Raw genomic sequence first — 22878 nt, forward strand, 5'->3', positions numbered from 1 at the left:
GCCGTATAATTAATATCCTAGTAAAATTTCAAATTTTCCTAATTCACATCCAATCACGTCTAAATTCTTCAACAATGATGATAACAACGTAATTGTTCTGTAAAATAATTTTTCAATAAACAAGTACATACAGCGAAACATTCCTTCAGATGATATGGTAATTAATTGATTGAGGATCAATCGATTACCAATCAAATAATCGACGATAATCCTAAATGATCGGGACGTTCGGGATAAAACGTATAAATTAAATTACGACAATATCCTTTGGACGATGTTAATTATTGTGGGATGTTTGAGCCCAACCTCGTTGGTATAAAAATAAAAGAGGATTGCCTGTCATACCTAATTCTTTCATTTTAAGTACGATTTGACCTAATCATTCGTGGGTGTCGACCTCGTTGTCTATGCGACTACTGCGAATCCCGGTCTTTCCGGTCCAGGGATATATGTCCGGACAAGGTTGACACGTCTTCATGTACCTCACTCCACTCTTGTGCCACAGATTGCAGACTTTGGGGTTGTTGCACTTCTTTGGTCTTCCCTGGAGTCGGAAAAAAATTGGATTTCAAAATAGAATTCACTTTGATTCTCTTTTTCGTTCGTTATCGTCAGTATAAATTACCTGATGATTGCACTGGAAGGGTTCGAAGTTTGGCAAAAGAGAATTCGGGGTCGGGTTCCTGACCCATTCAATCGCCTGGGCGTTCGTTACGAGCCAAACATCGTCCATTGCCAAAATAGTGTCCAAAAACGATATGAATCCCTCCTTGTGGTGGGCCTGTGTGAACCACGCCGCGTGGTAGAAAAGACCGAATGGTGCCCTAAAATGGAATGAAAAAAATTAATAAGCCGATTGAATTTTTTTTTTCCTCCGTATCGAGATCATTTTTTTTTCTATATTTCTCGCCTGTTCGTCGTGTAGTGTCGTTCGAAGTTCTTGATGAGCATTTTGTAGACTCCTTCGGGGGTCGGTGGGTTGCTGCAGGCGTCGCCCATCGAACATCTTCCACCGTTGAGATCCTGCCACATGACCATAGGAACTTCCCAGAGACCGGGGTACGACCTCGTCGGGCAAGGTGGAATCATGCAGTCGTGGAAAAGCTTGTAATCGAGGGTGTACGGCCAGCTCGGTGGACGATTCTCGTAAACCGGCATCGACGAATCGTACGTGAAGTTAGTGTCCCACAACATTTTGAACATGTTGTTGCCACCGACCTGTTCGACGAAGAAATATTGGAGGAAAAGGAACTCTCGCAGCTCGGTAGAAATTAACGAGTAGTCTTCATATTTACCGATAAGAAGGGTGCGCGCATCCCCTTGATGTCGTCCAATTTCACGCCACCGTAGGCTGCGAGAATTTCGCGTTGACCCGCGACCTCGCGAGCCCATTTCCGGTGGGAAAATTGTTCGCCGAAACTGTGCCTGGAATTCATAATCGCGAGTGAATGACGATATCCTATTTTCCTTTCACAGATTCTTTGGAACTCGACTGATTTTTTGAAAAGCGGTGCAGAATTGTTATTGGCGTTGTTGTTACATCGGTGTTAATCATAGCGTGTCGGCGAAAAGACGAGGACAAAGAAATGAAGAATAAATTGATCGGCGTGATTTCGATGGAGCGTGATTGTGCTTGAAGTGATCATCGAATGTTGAAAATTGAAAGCCTTCAAAATATAGGACATCATTTAAATACGAAAGCACGGCTAAACGAAAAGTATTTAACAAGCGGTCGAAAAAGTGGCGACGATTTAGTAGCGTCAGCAGACGATGAAAGAAAGAAAAAATTATGTAATTGTTTTACGCACGCGAGATTCTAGAGGCGAGTCTGCGGATAAAGAAAGTTCATACTTATAAATATCCAGGGAGTAGCAAAAAAGTCAAATACCTAACGGCTTCTCGCGTAATATTTATACGCAGACATGTAATAATTGAGGCGCAAAGGCCACTTCCCACGCCGCCAGTTACGAAACACAACGCGGCTTCGACGGTTAAGATTATTATTTTATTCCCGACCAAACTGCAGGAATTGAAATATCGTCGGGAGTCGTAAGAACATCTCGGATCTTTATTGACAGACGGAAGTCCGCGATACTCGGGAAAGTCATGTGGTAGATTATTTCGCTCTGGAGGATGCTCCGAAATTCTCATCTAAACTCATAAAGGGTAGCTAAAAATTCTGAATGAGTAGAGAATCACTGGACAATCATCATCGCCCTAGTTTGCGGAGTATCAACAGTTGGGTGCGATTGGTCGTATTGTGAGCAACCGTGGGCGCTGTACGAACATAAATATTATTACGATCATCTACCGCTTTTTACTCAGCAACGATATTTCCCACGCACCTTTTATTACAACTCCTATGACTTCTAACCGTAAGGAACTCGTGCACACCGATCTGCATTGTTCGACGATTTCTCGCGCGGGTTGTCGGTAATTTTTACCTTTCCAGAATACGACTATTCCCTCTACCCATTTATCCTACGCGTAATAACAACTTTGATATTATTATACATGCGCTCTTTTGTACGTCTTGCGTCACCGAACTATACGCGGCAATGTATAACAGGGAAAATTAATGACGCGACAAGTTAGGGATATGGGAATGTTGCCCACGCAACGCGCTAGAACAATAGGTGAATTATTTCACGTCCTCGCGCACAAATGGCTTACGCTTTTCAACCCCGTACCGATATTCCACCCCGATCATCAACAGCGTCTTTTCTCAGACCTGTGAATGACGATACGGCGATTCATACCGATCGCACTCGAACTGCGGTGTCCTGAGATAAAATCGGCATCGCGTCCGACTGAGATTTTTAATTACATGGTTACTGCGTTGCCAATAATCGTTGACGCCATTGACGGTTTTAATTAATCTCTGATATAACTCGCGCGTCGAAAGTACAATGGACTGGCATTAATTACGTAAATGCAACACAATCGGTTGTATTAGGTGTACAACGTAGGTAACAACGTGAGACTTATGAGAGTTCATCCGGACGTGAGATTTTATCCGCGATCACGTAACATCTTAATTAATAACCGGCAACGGGAGTTACAGCTTTTATCCCAGGCAATTGAACCGGTAGATTTAAAGGGCATCTAATTACGCGAACGTTTTAACATGAATATCCACTGAGATCCGCATCCCGTTTAACCCGAGAAAATTTTTGTATCATATCAATTGTCTGGATTAATGAGGAGAAGACTAAAAAATTTGTACCTCGCAGAAATTGCGAATTTAGAAGATTGGTTGCCAAATAATTACCGAGGCTTAGGGATCATGCGGTGATGCATAGGGATATCGCAAACCTGGAGATAAGGGATTCCAATTTACTCAACAAATGAATGCATTTTTCTACTGGGCAAAAATTACAAAAATTCTCAGTCATTTTTAAATCGTGCATTAAAGAAAGAGCATCAGGGTTTTCAATTTTTTTTTAGTACTTACGAAACTGTATGGGACGCGATTTCGTGACCATTAGCGTACAGATTCTGTACCTGACTGTAATCGGTCCACTCGTGAGAAACGTAGAAGGTGGCAGAAATCGGGCATCCGTTTGGGTTTTTCCGCCCTTTTTCAAAAAGATCCGCGTACAAACCTTTGTTAAGGTCATTTACGGAGTCGTCGAAAGTGAGGAGGACGATCTGCGGTATCTCTTCAGGCATGTAATCCCCTGTCGTTTTGTAATTGGTATTTTTGTTTTATTTTTTTCACGGGTCGTGGGTCGACGTTCTTCCACAGGGATTGGTAGATCCGGGAATCGTACGGTGAAGTGGAATGAAATTCGGGGACGCCGGACGTCGTGGGAGGGTCGGATTTTCGGTATTCGAGATGACAAGCGTCGGGGTTTTTTGGGGAACAAAAAGAATGGAAATAAAAAAGTTATCAAACACCTCGCAGCGTTAGTCACATCGCAGATAAAAAACAAAACGAACAGGTTTTTCGTTCGTTTGTCTATATGTATATAAACTGCAGTATTTCCTGATTTTTACAACGAACTGAAGTACATGTGTGCGACGATCCCACATGTATGGAATACTCGCGGTATAAATTGGCGTGTCGAGTTAATTATTATTGATTAGTGGATACAGAAGAGGACTGACTTTACGTCAGGGTTTGAAGAGTGTAAAGAAATCGGCGCAATAATTGACAATTATGCGCTTCGGAAACATGGACGAATAGATGATAGAATAATGAAACAACCAGCTTCACCTATGACACCTAAGTACACATGGTATGCGGCGATAAGACCGAATCGTGATTCATCGATTCTTGACAATGATTTGAAAATCGTGAACTTACGAAACTGTGTGTGAGGCCATCTCGTGACCCGCAGCGTACAGGTTTTGGACCTGGCTATAATCTGTCCACTCGTGTGACACGTAGAATGTCGCGGATATCGGACATCCGTTCGGATTCTTTCTATCTTTTTCGAATAAGTCACTGTACAAAGGTCTGTTCAGATCGTTCACCGCGTCGTCAAACGTTAAAAGAACTAGCTGCGGTACCTCGTCGGCAAGCAAACCACCTAAATTATACGCATTCATGTAATGGAACATTTATCATAGTTTCCTCGATTCTTTTCTTCTGCGACCTCTCATTTTTCTCGTCGCATCGATGGTTCATTGAATCAAAATCCAGTTTGGAAGAAACAGCGAAACGTGCGTCAGACAAGGGATCAATTTCGAATCGATTTGTCGTCAGTCTTATCAAATATCTTCGTTCGCAGCGGTCAAATGTAGTTTGGGTAAAATAATTTTGAAGCTGGTTGCATATCACCCGTTTATTCGTTGCGAAAAAAATCAGCCAATCTGTGTTGTTTTTTCTTGTGTGTTCGACGTGTCGTATTTCGGATTTGTCAGATTTTTGTGTGAAACATTTAAAAAAATAAATCGAACTTCACACTGCAGTATTTGTATTTCATTGACGAATCAGAAGGGGAAAAAATTGTAACCTGATTTGTACGGAATTGGAATTGCTAATCGTTGATTCAGATTTTGAGAAATATAGTTTTTGAAACTCACCCGGAATATCCGGACCACCGCAGTTACAGTCTGGGAGAAGGCAGACGTCCTTCCTGCATTTGGCAGCAGGTTTGTCTACTTGGGGTGTAGGGTAAACCGGCTCTGGTCTCGACGGCAAATTTTTGTATATATCCACGAACTCTTGAGCCTTCGAAACGAACTCCGTCGAAGGTTTCAGCGTTGGCCGGGACCGACTTTAGGGTGAAGAAGAAAAGTTACAAGCTATTGAGCCCGGAAAATCAAAATCAACTTAAAATCGTGTAGACTGTAAAGGATTTTTCATTCGACTCAAAATTCTCTCGAAGATCTAAAGATCGTTGCAAAAAATCTCTAAGATCGCGAGACCGTTTAACGTCACGTTAACAAGTAATAGAATTTGATCCACAGACAAGATTACAAGTCGGGGTCAGTGTACCGCTAAAACTTGACGATGATGCCGCTCATGCCAAGACAGCCAGGTAGTGAATGCTAATCAATTTGCACGAGAAGATGTAGAAATTTTTTTGTCTGCGAGTGTGTGTGTGTGTGTTTTTTTTTTTTTCTTCTTATTTTATATTTTTGCATAGGTTTGGTGTTACTCACGGCGGAGCTGTTCCTCGATTGACTTGGGGTCGTGACCGGCTGAATAGTGAGAAATTGAACAAAGATACATCAAAATTTATTAAAAATAACCGAAGCCTTGTCAAATTCAGCCCAATCCAACTTTGACTCACCTTGGCGTAGTGACGGGAATCGGTCTTTGAGTAGTGGGCAATGGAGTAGTTGTCGTCAAGGGCGTGTGGGTTTCGATCACGACGTTCGGAGTCGTCAGAATTCCACCGGGATGGTTCAGGATGTTGTTTCTTCGAATAAAAGTATCAAGTAGCAACGAAAAGCTTCACCAAATAATTCGGCAACGACTTTACTCGACAAATTTACAGACCGGATCAGAAATAAAGCGGCGATATTCGATCGATACTTCGAACCACTCACCTTATCACTTGCTGCTGTTGACCGTCGGAAGATATCCGGAACTTATTTTTGATGTCGGCCTGAAAACAATTTTCACTCGTTATCATCCATCGCAATGAGGAGAAGAGCCAGCGATTTTATCTCGCGGTGAAAAATACCCCCAGGTTTCAAACCACAGAATGTGAACCCAAGGCGATAATCCGTCGTTAATAATTAAATTACACAATTTTCGATGGACGTTATTCCTAATTCGACGTACCGGAGAGTCGTAGATGTCGTAATCTTGGACTGTTACGTCCTGGTTCAAATTGTACGCGTCGGCGTCATTGACTTCGACTTTTTTCGGTCGCTGGGTGTAAGTTTTCGGGCTGACCGAAATCTCGGTTACCCTCACGTTCGGCGTCGGTGGGATAATCTGCTCGGTCTGATTCAGCGAGAATTGATTGTAGTCCACTGAAATATGACGAGGAAAAATTCTCAATACAATATCGAATGTTGAGGAAACGGACACAGGAAATTCAAAGTGATTCACCGAACCTGGGGAGACACGTGAAAAGTTTATCGTTTTTATCTCCGCTTACCGTCATCTTTGTAGAGTGCCACCTCGTCATCGTAGATCGTGTAGTACGGATAACTTGGATCGGGTTCGTTGTAGTAAGACTTTGAGATTATCGGGATCGGAGTGGTCGCTATTTTTTGCACAATCCTCGGAGCTTGGGTCGGAATAGTTCTGAGACAATAATAGAATTTTGGAATTGAATAATTTCGAAAACCGCTCGTAAACTACTGGGGCGATTTTGATATCTAGGTAGCGTAAATTTTACAAACCTGTAATGCGATTGGGGTTGACCGCGTGAAATCGCTAGAACGTCTTTCTCCCTCTCCATGTTCTGTAAAAAGTGAGAACGACGAAACGCCGTTGAATAAAACGAAACAAAAAAAAAGGAGGCGATATTCTCCAAGCTTGGTCATTATTCGCCGTAGTTGTAGTTTGATTTTCTTTTCAATTTTTGTCGTTTACAGTCACCGATTCAAGCCTTCGACCGAGGCGCATTGTGAAATTCGTCTAGATGACAAACTCTTTGAACGATAATTCATATTCCACAGAGACGCTCGGTGCAGCCATTACAAGACCCATGAATGCGACCGAATGTAATTCATGAATATTGATATATCCTGGATAATACGTTACTCCTATCGTCGCGTGTAAGGAACGGTCGTACAACGTGTACGACCAAACTGGAATGGTTCGACCACGTCGATAATTCCGGAACTAAATTTAAATCGCGCCGTACGTATCCATCGCCGCGTTCAGCCTTGCGCAAGATATATCGCTTTCACTGCCTCGTACCTCACCTGGTCGGCCTTTAAAAAGCTTAAACTTTCTGCTCGGTGCAACCGCTGTGTGATCATCGGTGATTCAATGACGCGCGACTCGTCCATCGATCGCTGATTCTTCTTCTCCGATTTACTTCCTCTTCTTATTCAAGTTTTATTCCTACGATTTTTATCGGAAAGAAACGAACGGGTGTTTGTTTCCTTCAACCGGACCGGAACACCGATAAAAGAAAGAAAGTCCTTCGCGAATCGCGAGCGAATTAATATTCGCCGTGTATAATTACAGAATTTGAATGGGTGCGAGATCCAAATTAAGAGGCCTCGACGAGTGATCTTAATTGTTGAACGCGATGACTGGAAGTCGGGTGAAAGTTACGCCGATAATATCGATCGAATCGTCAATCCGAAATCCAACGAGAAACGAAAAATATTATTCGTCCGGACGCAGGATATTTTTGGGACGACGAGGGCATAATCATTCTTACAGAAATGACGTTTCTCCTCAGTCCATCTCGGTCACGTTGCACTTGACCGATGGTCGACGGTTGTCCTCGATACACTCGCTGTTGTCTGTCGTTCTCCACCTCCGACGCTGGCCCGTATTCCTCCTCGTCGTACGTGCGCTGCTGTTGATGTTGATGTTGTTGACGTTGACGTTGCCTTTCGGAGACGGGTGACGAAGACAAGGGCGATTTTGAAGTCAGCAAGAGTTGCTGCTGCTGCTGCTGTTGTTGTTGTTGGGGCTGTCTTTGAACGGGACGCTGCTGCTGGATAGACTCGATCTTTGAAGCCCTGAAATCGCGGAATGAAAATAGAAATTTAACTCAGAGCTTCCCATGTGGGATCCGACGGCATTCTTTTGATTCGTCTTCTATAGGTCAAAACTTTTTGAAATATCTAGCGTTGGGCGCAGAAGAATGTTTATACGAAATTCGTTACGTAAGAACGCAGTTTATTTGGTTGAAATTTTCGAATTTATACGATATATGGGTGAAAGTCTTTTTGATAATACATTCAAACATATATTTTAAATATTACAAAACATCACCGTCCGAATCTTTTGTACGATTTTTTTTAAATAACTCGGAGGATTTCGAAAATTCTGTAAGATCATTAGAGACTGGGTGTTTGTCGGAACTTAACGATACTTCTTGAAACGTTGCGAAAATTTCGACGTACCGTTTACAATGTTCTTTGTTTTTTTCCGAAATTACAACTCTCGTTCAACTCACCTCACGTGCTGAGGCTCTTCTTCGATCCTTTCGATATTTTTAGCCGGGGATTGGTCGTCCCTCAACTGCGAAACGCAACCCACATTGCGGGGCCAGTCGCAGGTCTGGAGTTCGTGGCTGGAAACCGAAAAAAAAAATAAAACCGTCGGTAGATCGGTCGCATCCAGTTCCAGTGCGCGATTACCGAAAAAATCGTATCCTTGGAGTCTTATGAAAAGAAAGCGACGTTATTTCAGCATAATTTGACGCAGTGTGACGAGCAGCTGATGTGCGAACGGGGGATTGAGTTCAAGAGACGAGCGATGACCGTGAAGATCGGCGCGATTTTATCGGTGTGGGTGGTGGTTTGGCACGGATACCGGTATGCGAAGGAGACGAGAAGCTCGCAAGAATCAGACGCGGTGGCGAAAGATCCGTGGAAAATGGCGCATATGGGTCGAGGCCTAATCGGGGCGACCGATTCAGATATACCTATACGCTCGGATGTATATATGCCTCTACTGGATTACTTCGGTAACGAGTTGCCAAATCCAGAAGATTACTTACGCAGCTAAGAGTTGAAAACAATGCGTCGAGAGAGGTGAATCAAACGAGAAACAAACAACGGAAACTGCAGAGGAGGAGCTGCGTCCGCGATGCAATTTTATTTGCCGAAGCGAAATTTCAAATCAACGGAGATCACGGCCGATAGGCGATATCCGGAAGGGAGTTGCGAAAACGAACGCGGCAACGAAACCAGAAATTTTCCTCGACGTCGGGAATGAGATGGAATATCGGAAACCGGATCTCGAAGTGCGCGCGGTGTCGGATTTCGCGACGAATTCCGCGGAGATTCTAATTTTCCGTGGGTCCTCGAGATTTGAGCGTTTGAACTTTCGATTGCTTAGAACGCGGTTTGGTTTGTTGATTCAACGAGCGATGACGACGGGAGAGACTCGTGAATTCTCGCGCGCGTTGGTCATATCGGATTTTTTCGTAATCGAGTGTTTCTAAATATACCGACGTAGCGTCGAGGGGTAGAATTGGTCACCGGAGTCCGGTGGCTGTCAATTATATTAGCGGTAACTGAAAAGATGCTGTAATAAAACCTTGGATTTTATAATTATTCATTTATGCACCGGCGTAATCGCTTACAACAGCACAAAGCGGTGACGGAGAAGAATTGTGATCCGATGCTCGTCCCTCTCTGGTTTTTCTTCCTCGCCTGACTCATTCCTCGGGCGAAACCCAACCCGAATTCAACGGGATACGCTGTGTGGTTTGCCGTTTCGTCACAGATTAGGGATTCACCATTTTATCGAGGAAAATTTACATTTTTCAAAGCATCAGTCAGATTTTTCGAACGACGATAAATAAATCAGAGACACGCGCGAGGAAATAATTTCAAAAATCCGTTAATCTTTACACGCCGATTGAGTCTCCTCTCGGAGGCGAGATGGAAAAAAAATTAGAAACACCGTCGAGACGTTAATTGGTCAGTGATAGTTAACCGAAAGTAATAAATTACATCCTAGGACGCTGATCTGCGAGGATCGCGTAATAAACATTGAATTTAACACAAGGTCTACGCAATAACTAATTACATTGTAAACAGGAAATTAAATTACGCCACGAGAAGGTCACGTCCACAGTGGTATTTAGGGCCTCGATTCGAGGGGATCGTTGCAGTATGAAAGGCCCGATTAAAAACTCTTCGTTGATCCAGAGGCGTAAGGATCCAGAGTCGTAAAAATTGATTGGTTCGTCGCGAACGCGGTGTGATCCTGACACAATTATCTATGCTAATTGGCAACCTGAAATAAAGTGAGCTCTTCTCCGATATCGATATTACAAATCATCATCCCGATTCGATTAATTGTTGCAATTTTTTTGATCAATTATTTTTAATACCATGTAAACCAATCGTCGACTAATGGCCGTAATTGAGACTATGAAGCTAATCGAACGCGGGGCTATCGAATTCATTAACGATCCGGACAATTTACTTGACTTTAACATGAAATTCGACGTGCTATGATTTTTCCCCGCCTCCTTATTTTTTTTTCTCTCCAGCAATTTTTGTTAATACATGAGCGGTTTTTTACACTTCGCCTAAGGCTCTTGACATTTTGCCTAATTCACTTTTTGCCGGAATCAATTCACACGATCACATGCGTAGGTACGGTATTCGGGTGAACGTGCTAAAAGTAACGGAACAATTTTTTGTTCCCCACAGCTCTTTGATTTCAGTTTCGGTTTCACTCTTTCCGCATCTACGACACGGTTGCTCGATCGATTTGAATAAATATGAAATTACAAGTTTGTAATATTTTTTAAACACGTGCCGTCTCTCTATCTCTTATCATTCGTCACGGTCGTCGATTACAAATGCAAATTGAGACAAGAAAAAAGAGGAGGATGAAACAGAAGTTAACGCAGGTGAGAAAAAAGAATATGCAATCAAAACTGAATCAGAGGGAAAAAAATGAAACGATGAGCACATCTCTTTCTCGTGTGCCATTTTATTATCTTACCTGTACATGAGTCCGCCGGTGCATGACTCGAGCAAGGCACCGCCAAAAACGCAGACGTAATACTGAGTGCAATCTTGGGGATGAGGGTAGTATCCGAACTCTTCGGGACACTCGAATTGCAGAGCTGCTTCGGAGCGACTCTGACGTGAATTTCTCGATACGGTTCGCTGGCATTCTGCACGAGAGAGCAAAAAAAGAAACATCAGTTTTAACAATTATCTTCGTCGTTGTATCTGAGACAAACACGAAGCAGACTTTCCTACGTTTCGCTGTCCAAAAAAAAAACCAATCAACGCTATTTTGAAAAACAATCTTTTCTTTCCGATTATCGGATTATTTCAACAACCTTCGGAATCCGGTATTCCATTAAATCAGACGAATCAATCGACGCGATTATCGTGTAATTAAATTAATCGCCTCGTGGAATATCATTCTGAATTTCGTAAGTTCGAATCGAAGCGAAGTCAGATACGAAAACGATGGAACAAGCCACCGTAAAATTTCGCTGCTCGGTGGCGACCAATATGATCGTACGATACATGGTCGTCATCGTTGCAATACGCTTTCTCGATTGCGAACCGGAACGCTGCAGCGACCGAAGAGGTCCAGACGGAAAATAGCCACCGCATCGCGTGGGCGTCGTCGAAAGTTGTCCCGATCATCGAAAGTGATAATCTGAGGATCCCCACGTGCGGCGCACCGTTGACACCTTCCAATTTACACAGCTCATTTATTTCCACTCGAATCTAACGCCTGGTTAATTTTTCTTCGCAGTCTTCGAAACGAGGAAAAAATGACCGGGAAGTCCAGGTTCGAAATTTGGTCATCGAGACGTCGTTGCGCGCGAATCGAGGGGCGCGATTTTCTTACCGCAGGCGAAAAACGTCGGAGACTTCGATGCCCGCACGAATAGGTAGCCGTTACTACGTAGGTACGCGTTCGCGGTGATCAGAGCAGGTAAACGGGTGTAAACGTATTGTAGGAATTTAGCAGTGGGAATGGAAAGTAAAACAAAGTCTAAGATCAACAACGGTTGAACGCTAACAGCGAATTTGGTTAAAACGTAGTTGTGAAATTGAGCAGCGAAATTTCACACGCCTCGTCCTAAGTAAGTAACAAACTAACAGCGAGCCTCGCCGTCTCTACTTTTCTCTCTCTTTTTCTAACGCAACACGACTCGCGGGTAGTAGGTGGGTCTACCCTATCCTATCTAGCCAGGTATGTGGTTAACTAATAACCCCGCAGTAGAGAGAATATCGTCAGGTAGATCATTAAACCCAATTAAAATTACCCGCACCTCGTACCCAGCCGCGGCAACTCATCGTTCGTAATTTACCGTTGCAGCCGTGTCCCTAGAGGCGTTGCTCAATACCAACCGATTGGCTAAACTGAAAACTTTGAGTCGAGCGAGCTTGATAAATCTGCGAAGAAAGCTCCCGGCCGAACGCAATCGTCGCCCGAGAGAGAATAATCGTCAACGGCGCGCGTGACCTTATACACCGTGCCCATACCACGCCGTAGATTATTCTTACCGATCGCAATGTACCTACGCAACGAACAAAACGAACCAGCTTTACAAGCGCTAGTCGGATGGGATAAGATAAAATGCGAGATAACCGGTGTGAAAAGTTGCGACTGTAACGCTCGGATAAATTCTATTCTATTTCTATCTTTACGCGTATCGTGCAGACGCACATCCGAGCGAATGCATCGGCGCGATTCTTATCTCGATGCAGGCGTCGTTGTTCGAGAACGTATAGGCGCCGTCGCAGGCGGTATCGGTAGAGGTAAAGTTGGGCGAGATCAGGGCGTGGGCTCGCCCTCGATCGGCCGCCAACTTCGGATCGGTATACCGCAAAGCGAGTGTAATAATTGAAAAAAAAAAAACGGGAACCCCAGGGTCATCGGCGTCCCGGATTCCGGTACGAAAAGCGAGAGTTGAAACCGATATCAGCCAACGCGCTCGAAGGTACGCCGCGGCACGGTGTGAGTGAAATACGAGTAGAGTTCGAAGCGGAGTTGATCGATCGAAAAGACAATTGCGCGGAAAGGAAATGGAAAAAAATTTCAAATCACGAGAGAGGATGATTGAATTCGACGGTATCGCTCGGGTAAATTGCGGCGGCAGCTTTTGAACGTAACAAACGTACGAATACCGGAAAAGAATGACCTTCGTACGAATACGGACACTCCTTCTCGCTAACCGTGAAAGTGACTCGCCGAGATCGTTGTACATTGTGCGCGAGTTGTATATTAAGGATTATAAAGTATGTAATTGTAATTGTGTTATAAAATATCCTAGGCATAGATTACATGTGGGAGCCGAGTCGGAGAGACCGTTCGAGACCGATCTCGAAGGTCCTGGGAACCGGAGTAGGTGTATCTACGCAACTCACATATTTATGAACGGCAAAACTACGTGATCGAAATGAAAGGAAATATTTCGCAGTAATTACGTTTTGTACGGATAGGTTCGCAGCGATATTTATGGACGGCGTACGTGTGGCCGAGCTTTCCGGATGTCTGTCTCGCGGAAAATAAACGAGGGAACGAAATAATATCTCGACGATTGCAACGTCGCGAGCGTATATTCTCCATACAACGACCGTTCCGGCAACGATTTCCTTTTTCTTTTTTTCCCACCATCGACGAAACTGACAAGGTCGAATATCCGGATCAAAATCTCGTCAAGAACACGCGGCAAAATCGACGTCTGTGATCGGGCGTGGAACCAAAAAAAAAACGAGCAGCTCGCCCGGTCGTCAGAATTTGGAATGGTTTTTTTGTATTTTCGCGTAGAAATATGAAATCGGTCGGAGCAAAAAAGGGACACGCGCAATTATTTGTTGTTTCTTTGTCGCCGATCGACTCGATACAATTTTGTTATTTCTGATCAGATTCACATCCGACACAAAACTCGGTTGCAGCTAATGAGATAGAGAACGAGAAAGTACGGAAAACAGGTTTATTAGGACAGTAGTTGCCGACATCGATGAAACCTTGGCGTAACGGAACGGACAGCAACTGCTCGCATCCAAATCAACCCGAGAGCGAGATTTTCTTCTTTTGGGAAGAAAAAGGAAAACCTGTGCCATTAGGAGCCCCCCTAATAACGTCCACGAATCAGAGTGCTTTCGAATTCCGTATCCCTGCCGAAAATGTCGCTCGAAGCGTGTACCTTGTCAGAAGTAATTTATCTCTGTCTGACATTTTTTTCTACACAAGATAAGCACGCGAAAAAATTCAAGAGCTTCTGCAATTAATCGCCAATAACGAGCAAAGGAATGTAGTAAGATTCTTCTGCGGGCCCTGCGTCGAAGCCGGCAGTCCCAACGACGACTCGCCGGTTTCATCTGTACAGCTTGGGGCACAACTCTTCGCTATTAATATTCATCGGTGCATAATGGATCCATTCACCAGCTGCAGATGTATTGCCATTGAATGATTTTTAATAAACAGCTCTTCTGACATTTCAGAGCCGTCATTCGATCGGATGTATTTAAACACTCGACTCTCGCGTTCGTCTAATTAAAACCATTAAACGCCGATGATGATTACGATTCACGCGATGATGCGTCTCGGAGAGATTCGTATCCTTGGCTCTTTTATTATATCACCCCCGATAACTCATCGGTGATTCTAATTTTACAAGTACATCAAATTCACGTGCGTTACATCGGAGCTATTAAAATTTTATACCCGCATCCGACGTCCCAATTTTTTTTTTTTTTTTCGAACTCCTTTTTAATTATATTTTTTTACGACCGGTGTGATGTAATTAATTTTTCAGAACAACCTTGGAGAGTAATCGTACCGCGTATCCAATGCCGAAATTATTTGTATTCTCAAAAAAAAAAAAACACGACGCCTGATAAAAATGCCCAAAATTTAGTCGAGTGTTTGTCTAATTTGTTCCAATCTTTTTTTTTTGGAAAGGGGTCGTTTGGCTTGAACGTCTGAGAGATGGTTTTTTGTGTACAAAGTAATTGTATTGTCGGTCGTTTCCGTAGCGTTTTATAGATGCCGGTAAAAGACGGTCATAAAAGCGAGAATAATGACACCTTTGAGTAGAATTAACTTCGAGTATTGGCAGCTTTCCGTTTAACGGAATAGACAAACACCATTATCGTTGAGCCGAAGCGATAATTATACAAAGAGAATATTGCCGAGACAAAAATGAATACAAATGTAACCGCGGGCGGTGTAATCGTGCGGCACTAATCGATATCCATCATAATTCAAAGTTGTAAAGCCGCGTACGATCATTTTGCACAGACGGTGCCCCGTTCCTAACGAATCATTTTGAAAAGATAAAAAATGAAACGAGAATCGCGAACAATCGGTGAACTCGTTATTACCTATACCATAGATATAATATTCAAGGTAAGTCGATTTAATGCCGATCTACGTGACCCGAGCGATCTGGATAACAACGAGAAATCGGAGGGGGTGCCGTGGATAATTCGAATCAAGGCCGAAAGGTGCCAAGAATTTGACCTGTGCATTGACCAAAGAACCGTAGGAGATGGAAGAAAAAAAATTAATGTAGATCACGCGTCTCGTGTCCAGATATGTGCATAATTCCAAGCCGTTTGTGCAATAGAGAGACCTTGGAATGGAGAAATTGAAATTCCCCTACCGCCGGTCATTTGATCAAAAGGAATTGCATTATTACGTCGCGTTACAACGTCGCAGAATAATGTGTTACGCGTGTTCCCGGCGTTGCATACGCGTAGCTTTCGAGAAATTCAATTATACCACGATTACATTAGGCACACGCGCACATCCGAACGATCGATTAATAATTCGCTTTTGTTGGCTTTCGAAAAAAAGTCTGCCTACGTGCATATTGCGCACACTGTGTCCAGAAATTTGAAAATTGGAGGACTGCTGCTGTTTAAAAAAATATTCCGTTATCGATGATTCGAAGATACCTTCGATTACGAATAATATGGCCATGATTATTCCGTACCTTGTGCATAAGCAAACGTAGGTAAATTTACCTCAATCGAACGATGACGATGTTTCACAAATATGGCGACAAGAGTCTACGGTCTGATCGTATGTGTATTCCGAACACGTGCCGCACGTATACTATAATTGCCGTTGACATTTAAAATTTTCTAATTCATCGTCTGTCGATCGAAAGTAAGTTACGTGTATTTTATAACCATCGGATTTTGACCGTACGAGCCCATAGCGTTTTTACATTACGTGTCAATCCATGGAGCGCAAAGAAACACAAAGTTCAAGTCCGTTATCCCGGAATTTCTAGTTTCATCCGTTACACGATGACCTTTGAAGATGACTCAAAACAAGACCTTCGCATTCGAATACTACGGGTGGTAGATAAGGGCTACTGTCGATTCATAACTCCATAAAAATTTCGGTTGATCGTATCCTGTCGTAAAAATTATCGTCAATATTTGCGTTTCCTAGATTCCTGGTGCGTTGTTCAAACGTAACTCTGCGGCGCGACCTCTCGCCTCCTTTTCGTTGTCAATTTTTATTCGCTCGTGTAATAGGATATTCAACCTTCCGCGTTAGAAGAGAGGCACAGCCTCAGCCGGACCGAAATATGAACCAAACGCCACAAATGAAATATCGCTGGAATTCGATTAGGCACACGGGAGTTCCGGTGTAGACGTTTAACGAACGGAGGAAGACGTGTGAGCGAGGAAAAAACCTGCGGAGGACCTTCGACGCCCGGGGAAATCACCTTGATTCGAATTTCGAATACCGCGATATTGTTTCCGTCATATACAGGAATAACTTCTGTTCATTGAATCTAAGATTCGTGTACAGGTAGTAAAAACGTGGGCGCAGCTCGGTTCGAGGCGAATTCGCGTTGCAGATACCCCCCGGCTACCGATAATTGGAATAACTCTGCCCACGGATTTTCCGGATTTGCTATTGCAGCCGCTGTGAGATGGTACGTTGATTGTTCGCGGAATCGGCTCGCGGCGGCGAACACTTCCCGGAGCAACGATATTTCAGCGATGTGGCTACACGGACAGTTTATAAACTCGAGTTGCGCTCCGGGCGGTGTCTCGCCCGGGATTTACTACCCACAGACGCAACTGTTGTTGAATTATATGTACTCCTTTTTCCGTTGGTTCGATTTGCAATAGCCGGATACTTCGGACCGCAGGGAAGAAACGACTCGACACCCACTCTAGACGATAAGTGGTGTTGAAAAAACGCAAGACTCGTCAGCGATAACGAGTGTCCGTCAAAATTCGCAACGAGAATTCGTCTCGAGAAGTAACGTTACTTTTGCGAGCATGCGGGATGGATTTAAAAGATTACGTATTCTGGAGGTAATTGAATCGCGCCCAATTTGGCTTGAGGAAGGATAATTGTAATTAGCAGGGGTACGGTTACGATAAATTCGGAGCGCGGGAATTTGAATAAATCGCGTTACGAGTTACATATATTCGAATTCATCCGGTGCACCTTTGCACGAATAAATTCCACGATATTTTCAAGCCTCGCTCTTATGGACCGAGAGCAATTAAATTACATAATACATATTATATTATAAACTACACGCTGCTAACATCTAGCGGCACCGTAAATTATCCGCGTAATTTTACAATAACAATAATGATCCGTTATAAAGCCACCTCGACGCTTCGGGGCATGAGAAATAAAACTAGAGGAAAGAAAAAAAAAAAACTCGGCACGAAAATGTGCTGCGATACTATCGATCCTTCGCCGTCGTGACCCTAAGTGGTACGACCTGATGGAAAATCGTAGGAAAATTAGGGTGCAGCTTTTCGGAAATATTTGAAATTCGTTTTTTTTTTTCACTTTACACACCCTTTTTGCAAAATGAACGGTTCGCGTTCGAAGGGGACAGGGTGGCGATGGCGGAGGTGGAAGTGGAAGTGAAGGAAAAGGAGACGGAGATGGAGAAAAAAGAACGAAGGAACTGGTGTTTTATAAAACTGGGAGAAGTGAAAGTCATGCGAATAAAGCAAAGAGAGAGAAAGAAAGAGAGAGAGAGAGAGAGCGAGAGAGAGCGAGAGAGGAGAGAGCAAAATGTACAAGAGAATCGGGCGGGTGCCTACAGCCGAGGCGGTGAATGAGTGAAAGTGAGTCGGCATACCGAGCTCGGAAACTAGAGCGCGTGGACTTGCATAATATTGGACACTTGGGATAGCAGCTTACTCGTGCCGCCGACAATAATGCCTACACCCAAAGCGACTCGGCTTGCCCACGAAAGTGCAATCTGAGACGTAATCGCGCCGCGAATTAGAAAAGGCGCCGACCTGGAATCGCCGAAAAGCTCGTCAACCTCGTAAACTCGTTTCGTACGCTGGAATTTTCAACTCGGGCGAATCCAAAATCGTCCCGCGCCGACCCAGTTGCAACTACACCCCCGATCTTGCTCAACCCGCTCAAGGACACGTCGACGACGATAATAAATCTCAAGCCAGTTCGGCGTAATCGCGATCGATCGGATCGGCAAAGATACCTTTCAACTTTCGACGACGATTGTTGCCCAACGATCCGCGTGTAACAACAGCGACCGAAACGCGTAGGACCCAGTCAACTAACGTTCGTGAATAATGGTCATCCGTCGAGCCACGACGATAAATATCGCATGTGTATTCCAGTCAAATGCCACGTATCGTACATTTTCTTTACCCGATCTCGACGATCGCCGAACCTTCGACGGATCGGTGACTCGCGACCCTCCCCGCTCCCACTCGATCGCATGTCGCACTCTATCTCTGTGCTTTTAATTTCAACGTGGTCATAAGGTCACGCGATCGGTGGGAATCGTTCGCGTACAACCGCCTCGGGGCACGAGCTCTTTAAAATCGTAAACGGCTGCAGAAACGCGGCAGCAGCTCCGAGGCTCGATGATATTCTTCGACGCGAAGGCTGAATGGGTGTGTTCCGATCATCGTGCACCGCTGCAATTCTCTATTCTACGCTACCGCGCATACGTAAATATCACTCGCGTTTTCGCCGACCGCGACATCGTTGCGTCGAGGACCAGAAGGACCAGAAGGACGCTCGCGCGAGGGCGTGTCCCCCCGAAAGTGAGCGGGGAGCGAGAGAACAGAGATCATTGTTACGAAATTCCACGAGTTATTGACGACAATTAATAGCGGGCACGAGTAATCGCGTGTCCGCGATAACCCTCCGGGTTGGGATCGGGTTCTCGCCGCTGCCGTTGCAAGGATAAGGTGGGATTGAAAGGGTCAATTTGGAGATTGCCGAGCGTAATTGGATCCGTACGCGAGTTAATGTATGGAAAGGGAAACCGAAACCAAGGCTGATTGTGAGTGCGGCAGGTCCGAGGCTGTCGCGGAGTGGAATACCGTAGCAGCAACTCCCAATAAGCGATAATAACATTCACCGACTGATTGTTGGTCAGTAAAACGAAGCCAAGTCATGCCCGACCCAACCCAACTCGACTCGACTCCACTCGACTCGACCCTATACACCCGCCCGGAATATACGCTAATGACCGACATAAGTGAGGGAGTCTGAAAAGGATAATCGATGCGAGCTCGTTTTTCGAAGGATGAAAAAAAAAAACTCCGAATGACAAAACTAAAATAAATTGTATCCCGAGATAATTCCGTGTCGCCGATTACCACCGCACTTTGTGTCGTTTAAATTGTGCGCGCAATTTTCTCGATGTGCAAAGATTTATCCATCGAATCGAACGTATATATGATTAATAACGACCGAACTCTAGCGCAGGTTTTCTCTTTATTTCCATTTTACCTTTTTTCTCTCGGTTTTTTTCCTTTTTCCCCGCAATACTTGTATGCAAGATACCTGACTCAATAACCAGCAGGACACAGTACGTCCACCGTATCGTAATATATGCGTGCTGCGTAACGGGCGTAAAATATAAATCGTTAGTTTATGTATTACCAGCTGTACGAAGTCGGACAGGCCGTGTGAGATATCGCGTGATCGTTATTTCATTGAATTTATTGTAATTATGCACGTTGCGAAGTGCGACTCGAAGGATCAGCCTGTACGGAGCATTTGGTCCTTCGATGGCCGAGGAATGAGATGAACGCCGTGAGAATATTCGTGGCTCCGTAGCGTCTGACGACCCGCGAAATCAACAGTTCGGATCGCCGGTGGTCAAACGCTGCGGTGTGTCTGAAATAGCAATAAATAAATTCATTCGATACACCGACGTGCACATCGGTACGGGTGCGGTTTCGATATAAACGATAAGACCACCGCGATTCACGGCTTATTCGAGAAGCAAAAGCGTTATCGGCATTTGGATCTACTCGGTAATTCTAATTGATCACGCGACGAATCGAAATACCACACATCGGTGCAAAACCCGTTGATGAAGTTGTAAAACTCGGCATACATAGTGAAATCGAATACACGTGCACGCTAATCCCTATTCGCAATAATACCGATGATAACAAGGATAACGACACAACAACGACGACGATGCTAATGACGATTATAATGGCAAATATGACCCGGACGCGTGCTGCCGATGATTATGCAAAGTGTTGATTAATCAACGAATCAAATGCGGTTTTAATTGATGTCTCGAGATTCTCTATACCGGTATCATTATAAACCGTGCACATGTACAGGTTTGAATACGCTATCTCGACCGTTAAACTTCTGTGTTTCGGGACGCACATGGCGCAAGGAATCGGCCATCGCGATTTTTCGATCGGGTTGAAGGTCGGAATAAGGGAGGATAATTAATTGTAATCCCAGTGGCCGGTGATCGCTGCCGTGCGTCCTAACGTTCGACTCCGATTATATGCGATCCCCGTACAGTTACGCAATGAGTCTCCATATCGCGACTCCAATTCTGCGTAACTTTCTCGAAATGATATGCGCCGAATGACTTACATACGTGCACCTATACCTATAGTATACTCGTCCGACGACCAACGGCCGTTTTCACTCGATGTAACCAATTATACCCTGTACCAAAACTCACTCGTTTTGCACGCGACAAACTTACGCGGTGAATTTTTATTCCATCCCATCGATTTGTCAAGTCCGAAGATCCCCTAGAGAGTCACGTCCGATTTCTATCGGATTCTTTTTCTTTTTTCATCAAATTATTCTTTGCCCACTTTGAATCCCATTCGTTACTCTCGCGTATGATCTCAGCGTAGCTGCCAGCGAGGTCGTCGTAATCGAAGATCGGACAAATGACGGGATAATAAACCATGTAATAATATTCTTTTCGCGCTAAAGTTTACTGCCGGGATGGCGAAATGTCAGAAGTTCAAAAGTCGACGTATACTTGACAGACAGCCCGAGTCTCCCCGTATTGTCCAACGATCGTCTCGCGAGGCAGGAGACGTGATTCGAACATCGTATTCGAATGTAGATTCGATTATTTACGAGCTCGAGAATTGAGGAGGCGAAAAGAAAAAATGAAATTCACTCACACGACGGCGAGTAATGACGATAGCAATGGGAGGAAAAAAAAGGAGAGATGAGCCTCGCTAATTCCTACATGAATGGAAAATCAGCACACACACACGTGAGTATCGCTGGCCTGATTTCTGAGGATGAAATCTACCGGTGGAAACCGAGATCGAATGAAGCGGCCGTTACCGCGACGTTCGATCCTGGATGTTCGAAATTTCCTTGTGAAATTCAACTTACCAGTTCCCGCGACGAGGGCGAGCAATAGGAGAGTGCTGCCGAACAGCAACATTTCGAATGCGATGTCTTTTCGTTTCAGCTTTTACAAATTCAACTCCACAAATATATATGAACAACTGTATCTCGATCGAAATTTAACGAGGGGAACAATAAAACTCAACGAACAACGATACACTTTTTTCTCATGCGATTCGGTTACTCGATGGAAAGTTTGAAAATAAAATCGATTTGGATAATCGGAGGGAGAATCGAGACGCGAAGAAAATTTCGCGGCTGTATTTCTACTCGTTGAACGACGAATCGAATAAACTTTCGACACTGTCGGTGTAACGTTGAAAAAAATGATATGAATTTTCTCCAGCAGTCCACGAATAAATTTAATCACTGCGGCAAGCCGCGTTTTATCAACGCCCGCGAAATGAAAACCATATGCTACTGCCGCAAGAGGAGAAAGGTAACTGGCTGGTCACGGAAAACGCGAGGCGTGTGCTCACCTATAGCCACTCTCCGATACCTATCCTACCTATCCTACCTATCCTACCTAACTAACTATCTATCCTACCTTATGCCTTGTAATGGGGATCAGATGGAGGCCAAAGAGTTGTTACTCGCTGCCGAGGCATAAGCCTATACCACCTCCAGAAAACGCAGGGGAATCGACTTCTTTCGTTTCGATCTGTGTGCGCGTTTCGTCGCTTGTGTGTTGTATGGATATTTTGCCGCGGATAGCTATACCTAGTTATCTCCACCCCACCCGCGGCTATCCTAGCTACCTTTCTAACGAATCTTATACAACGAACACAAACGGCTGCTGGTGCAGCGGCGAAAAAGATTTGTTACAAGCTGCAGGATTTATAATATTTATATACACAGGAGTCTTGAGGAGTAAGCGAATGCCGCGTACCTTTGCATATGGCGATGTACGTAAACGGATACGTTTGTTTAACGGTCTTTATAAGTCTTTGTCTTGTTGGGACAAGGCCACAGAACTGAATTGTCGGAACGACGGATTGCGTAGAGTCGGAAAAGGCCGTTTTCCTCTCGTTAATGACAGAAGAAATTGTTGCCACTTTTCAAAGGTAGAAACATTTTCGAGCATCTCGAAATGAATGAAAGTGTGCGATCGAGGAGAAGGGATTTTGGAAATGCGGAGGGCTAATTTTGAAAATACCTTG

General features: G+C 44.2%; 1 protein-coding gene across 2 annotated transcripts; it reads right to left on the reverse strand.

The window, feature by feature from the left end:
• Window positions 1-263: 263 nt before the first annotated feature.
• Window positions 264-22237, reverse strand: LOC105692413. Of its 2 annotated transcripts, none has more exons than XM_012411603.3 (16): window positions 21704-22237; window positions 11066-11240; window positions 8553-8669; window positions 7806-8112; window positions 6811-6872; window positions 6564-6712; window positions 6242-6435; window positions 6004-6062; window positions 5745-5873; window positions 5614-5652; window positions 5032-5225; window positions 3455-3680; window positions 1296-1425; window positions 911-1218; window positions 626-824; window positions 264-544 (listed from the first exon to the last, which is right to left on the reverse strand). In XM_012411603.3, the coding sequence occupies exons 1-16, from the start codon at window positions 21753-21755 to the stop codon at window positions 380-382; spliced, it is 2505 nt and encodes an 834-aa protein (XP_012267026.2). In that variant the 5' UTR covers window positions 21756-22237; the 3' UTR covers window positions 264-379. The 2 variants fall into 2 exon arrangements, with proteins under 2 accessions (XP_012267026.2, XP_012267028.2); XM_012411605.3 differs by lacking the exon at window positions 3455-3680 and adding an exon at window positions 4310-4535.
• Window positions 22238-22878: the final 641 nt, after the last annotated feature.

Source organism: Athalia rosae, chromosome 8, assembly GCF_917208135.1.
Source record: "Athalia rosae chromosome 8, iyAthRosa1.1, whole genome shotgun sequence".
In the NCBI taxonomy this organism is placed as follows: Eukaryota; Metazoa; Arthropoda; class Insecta; order Hymenoptera; family Athaliidae; genus Athalia; species Athalia rosae.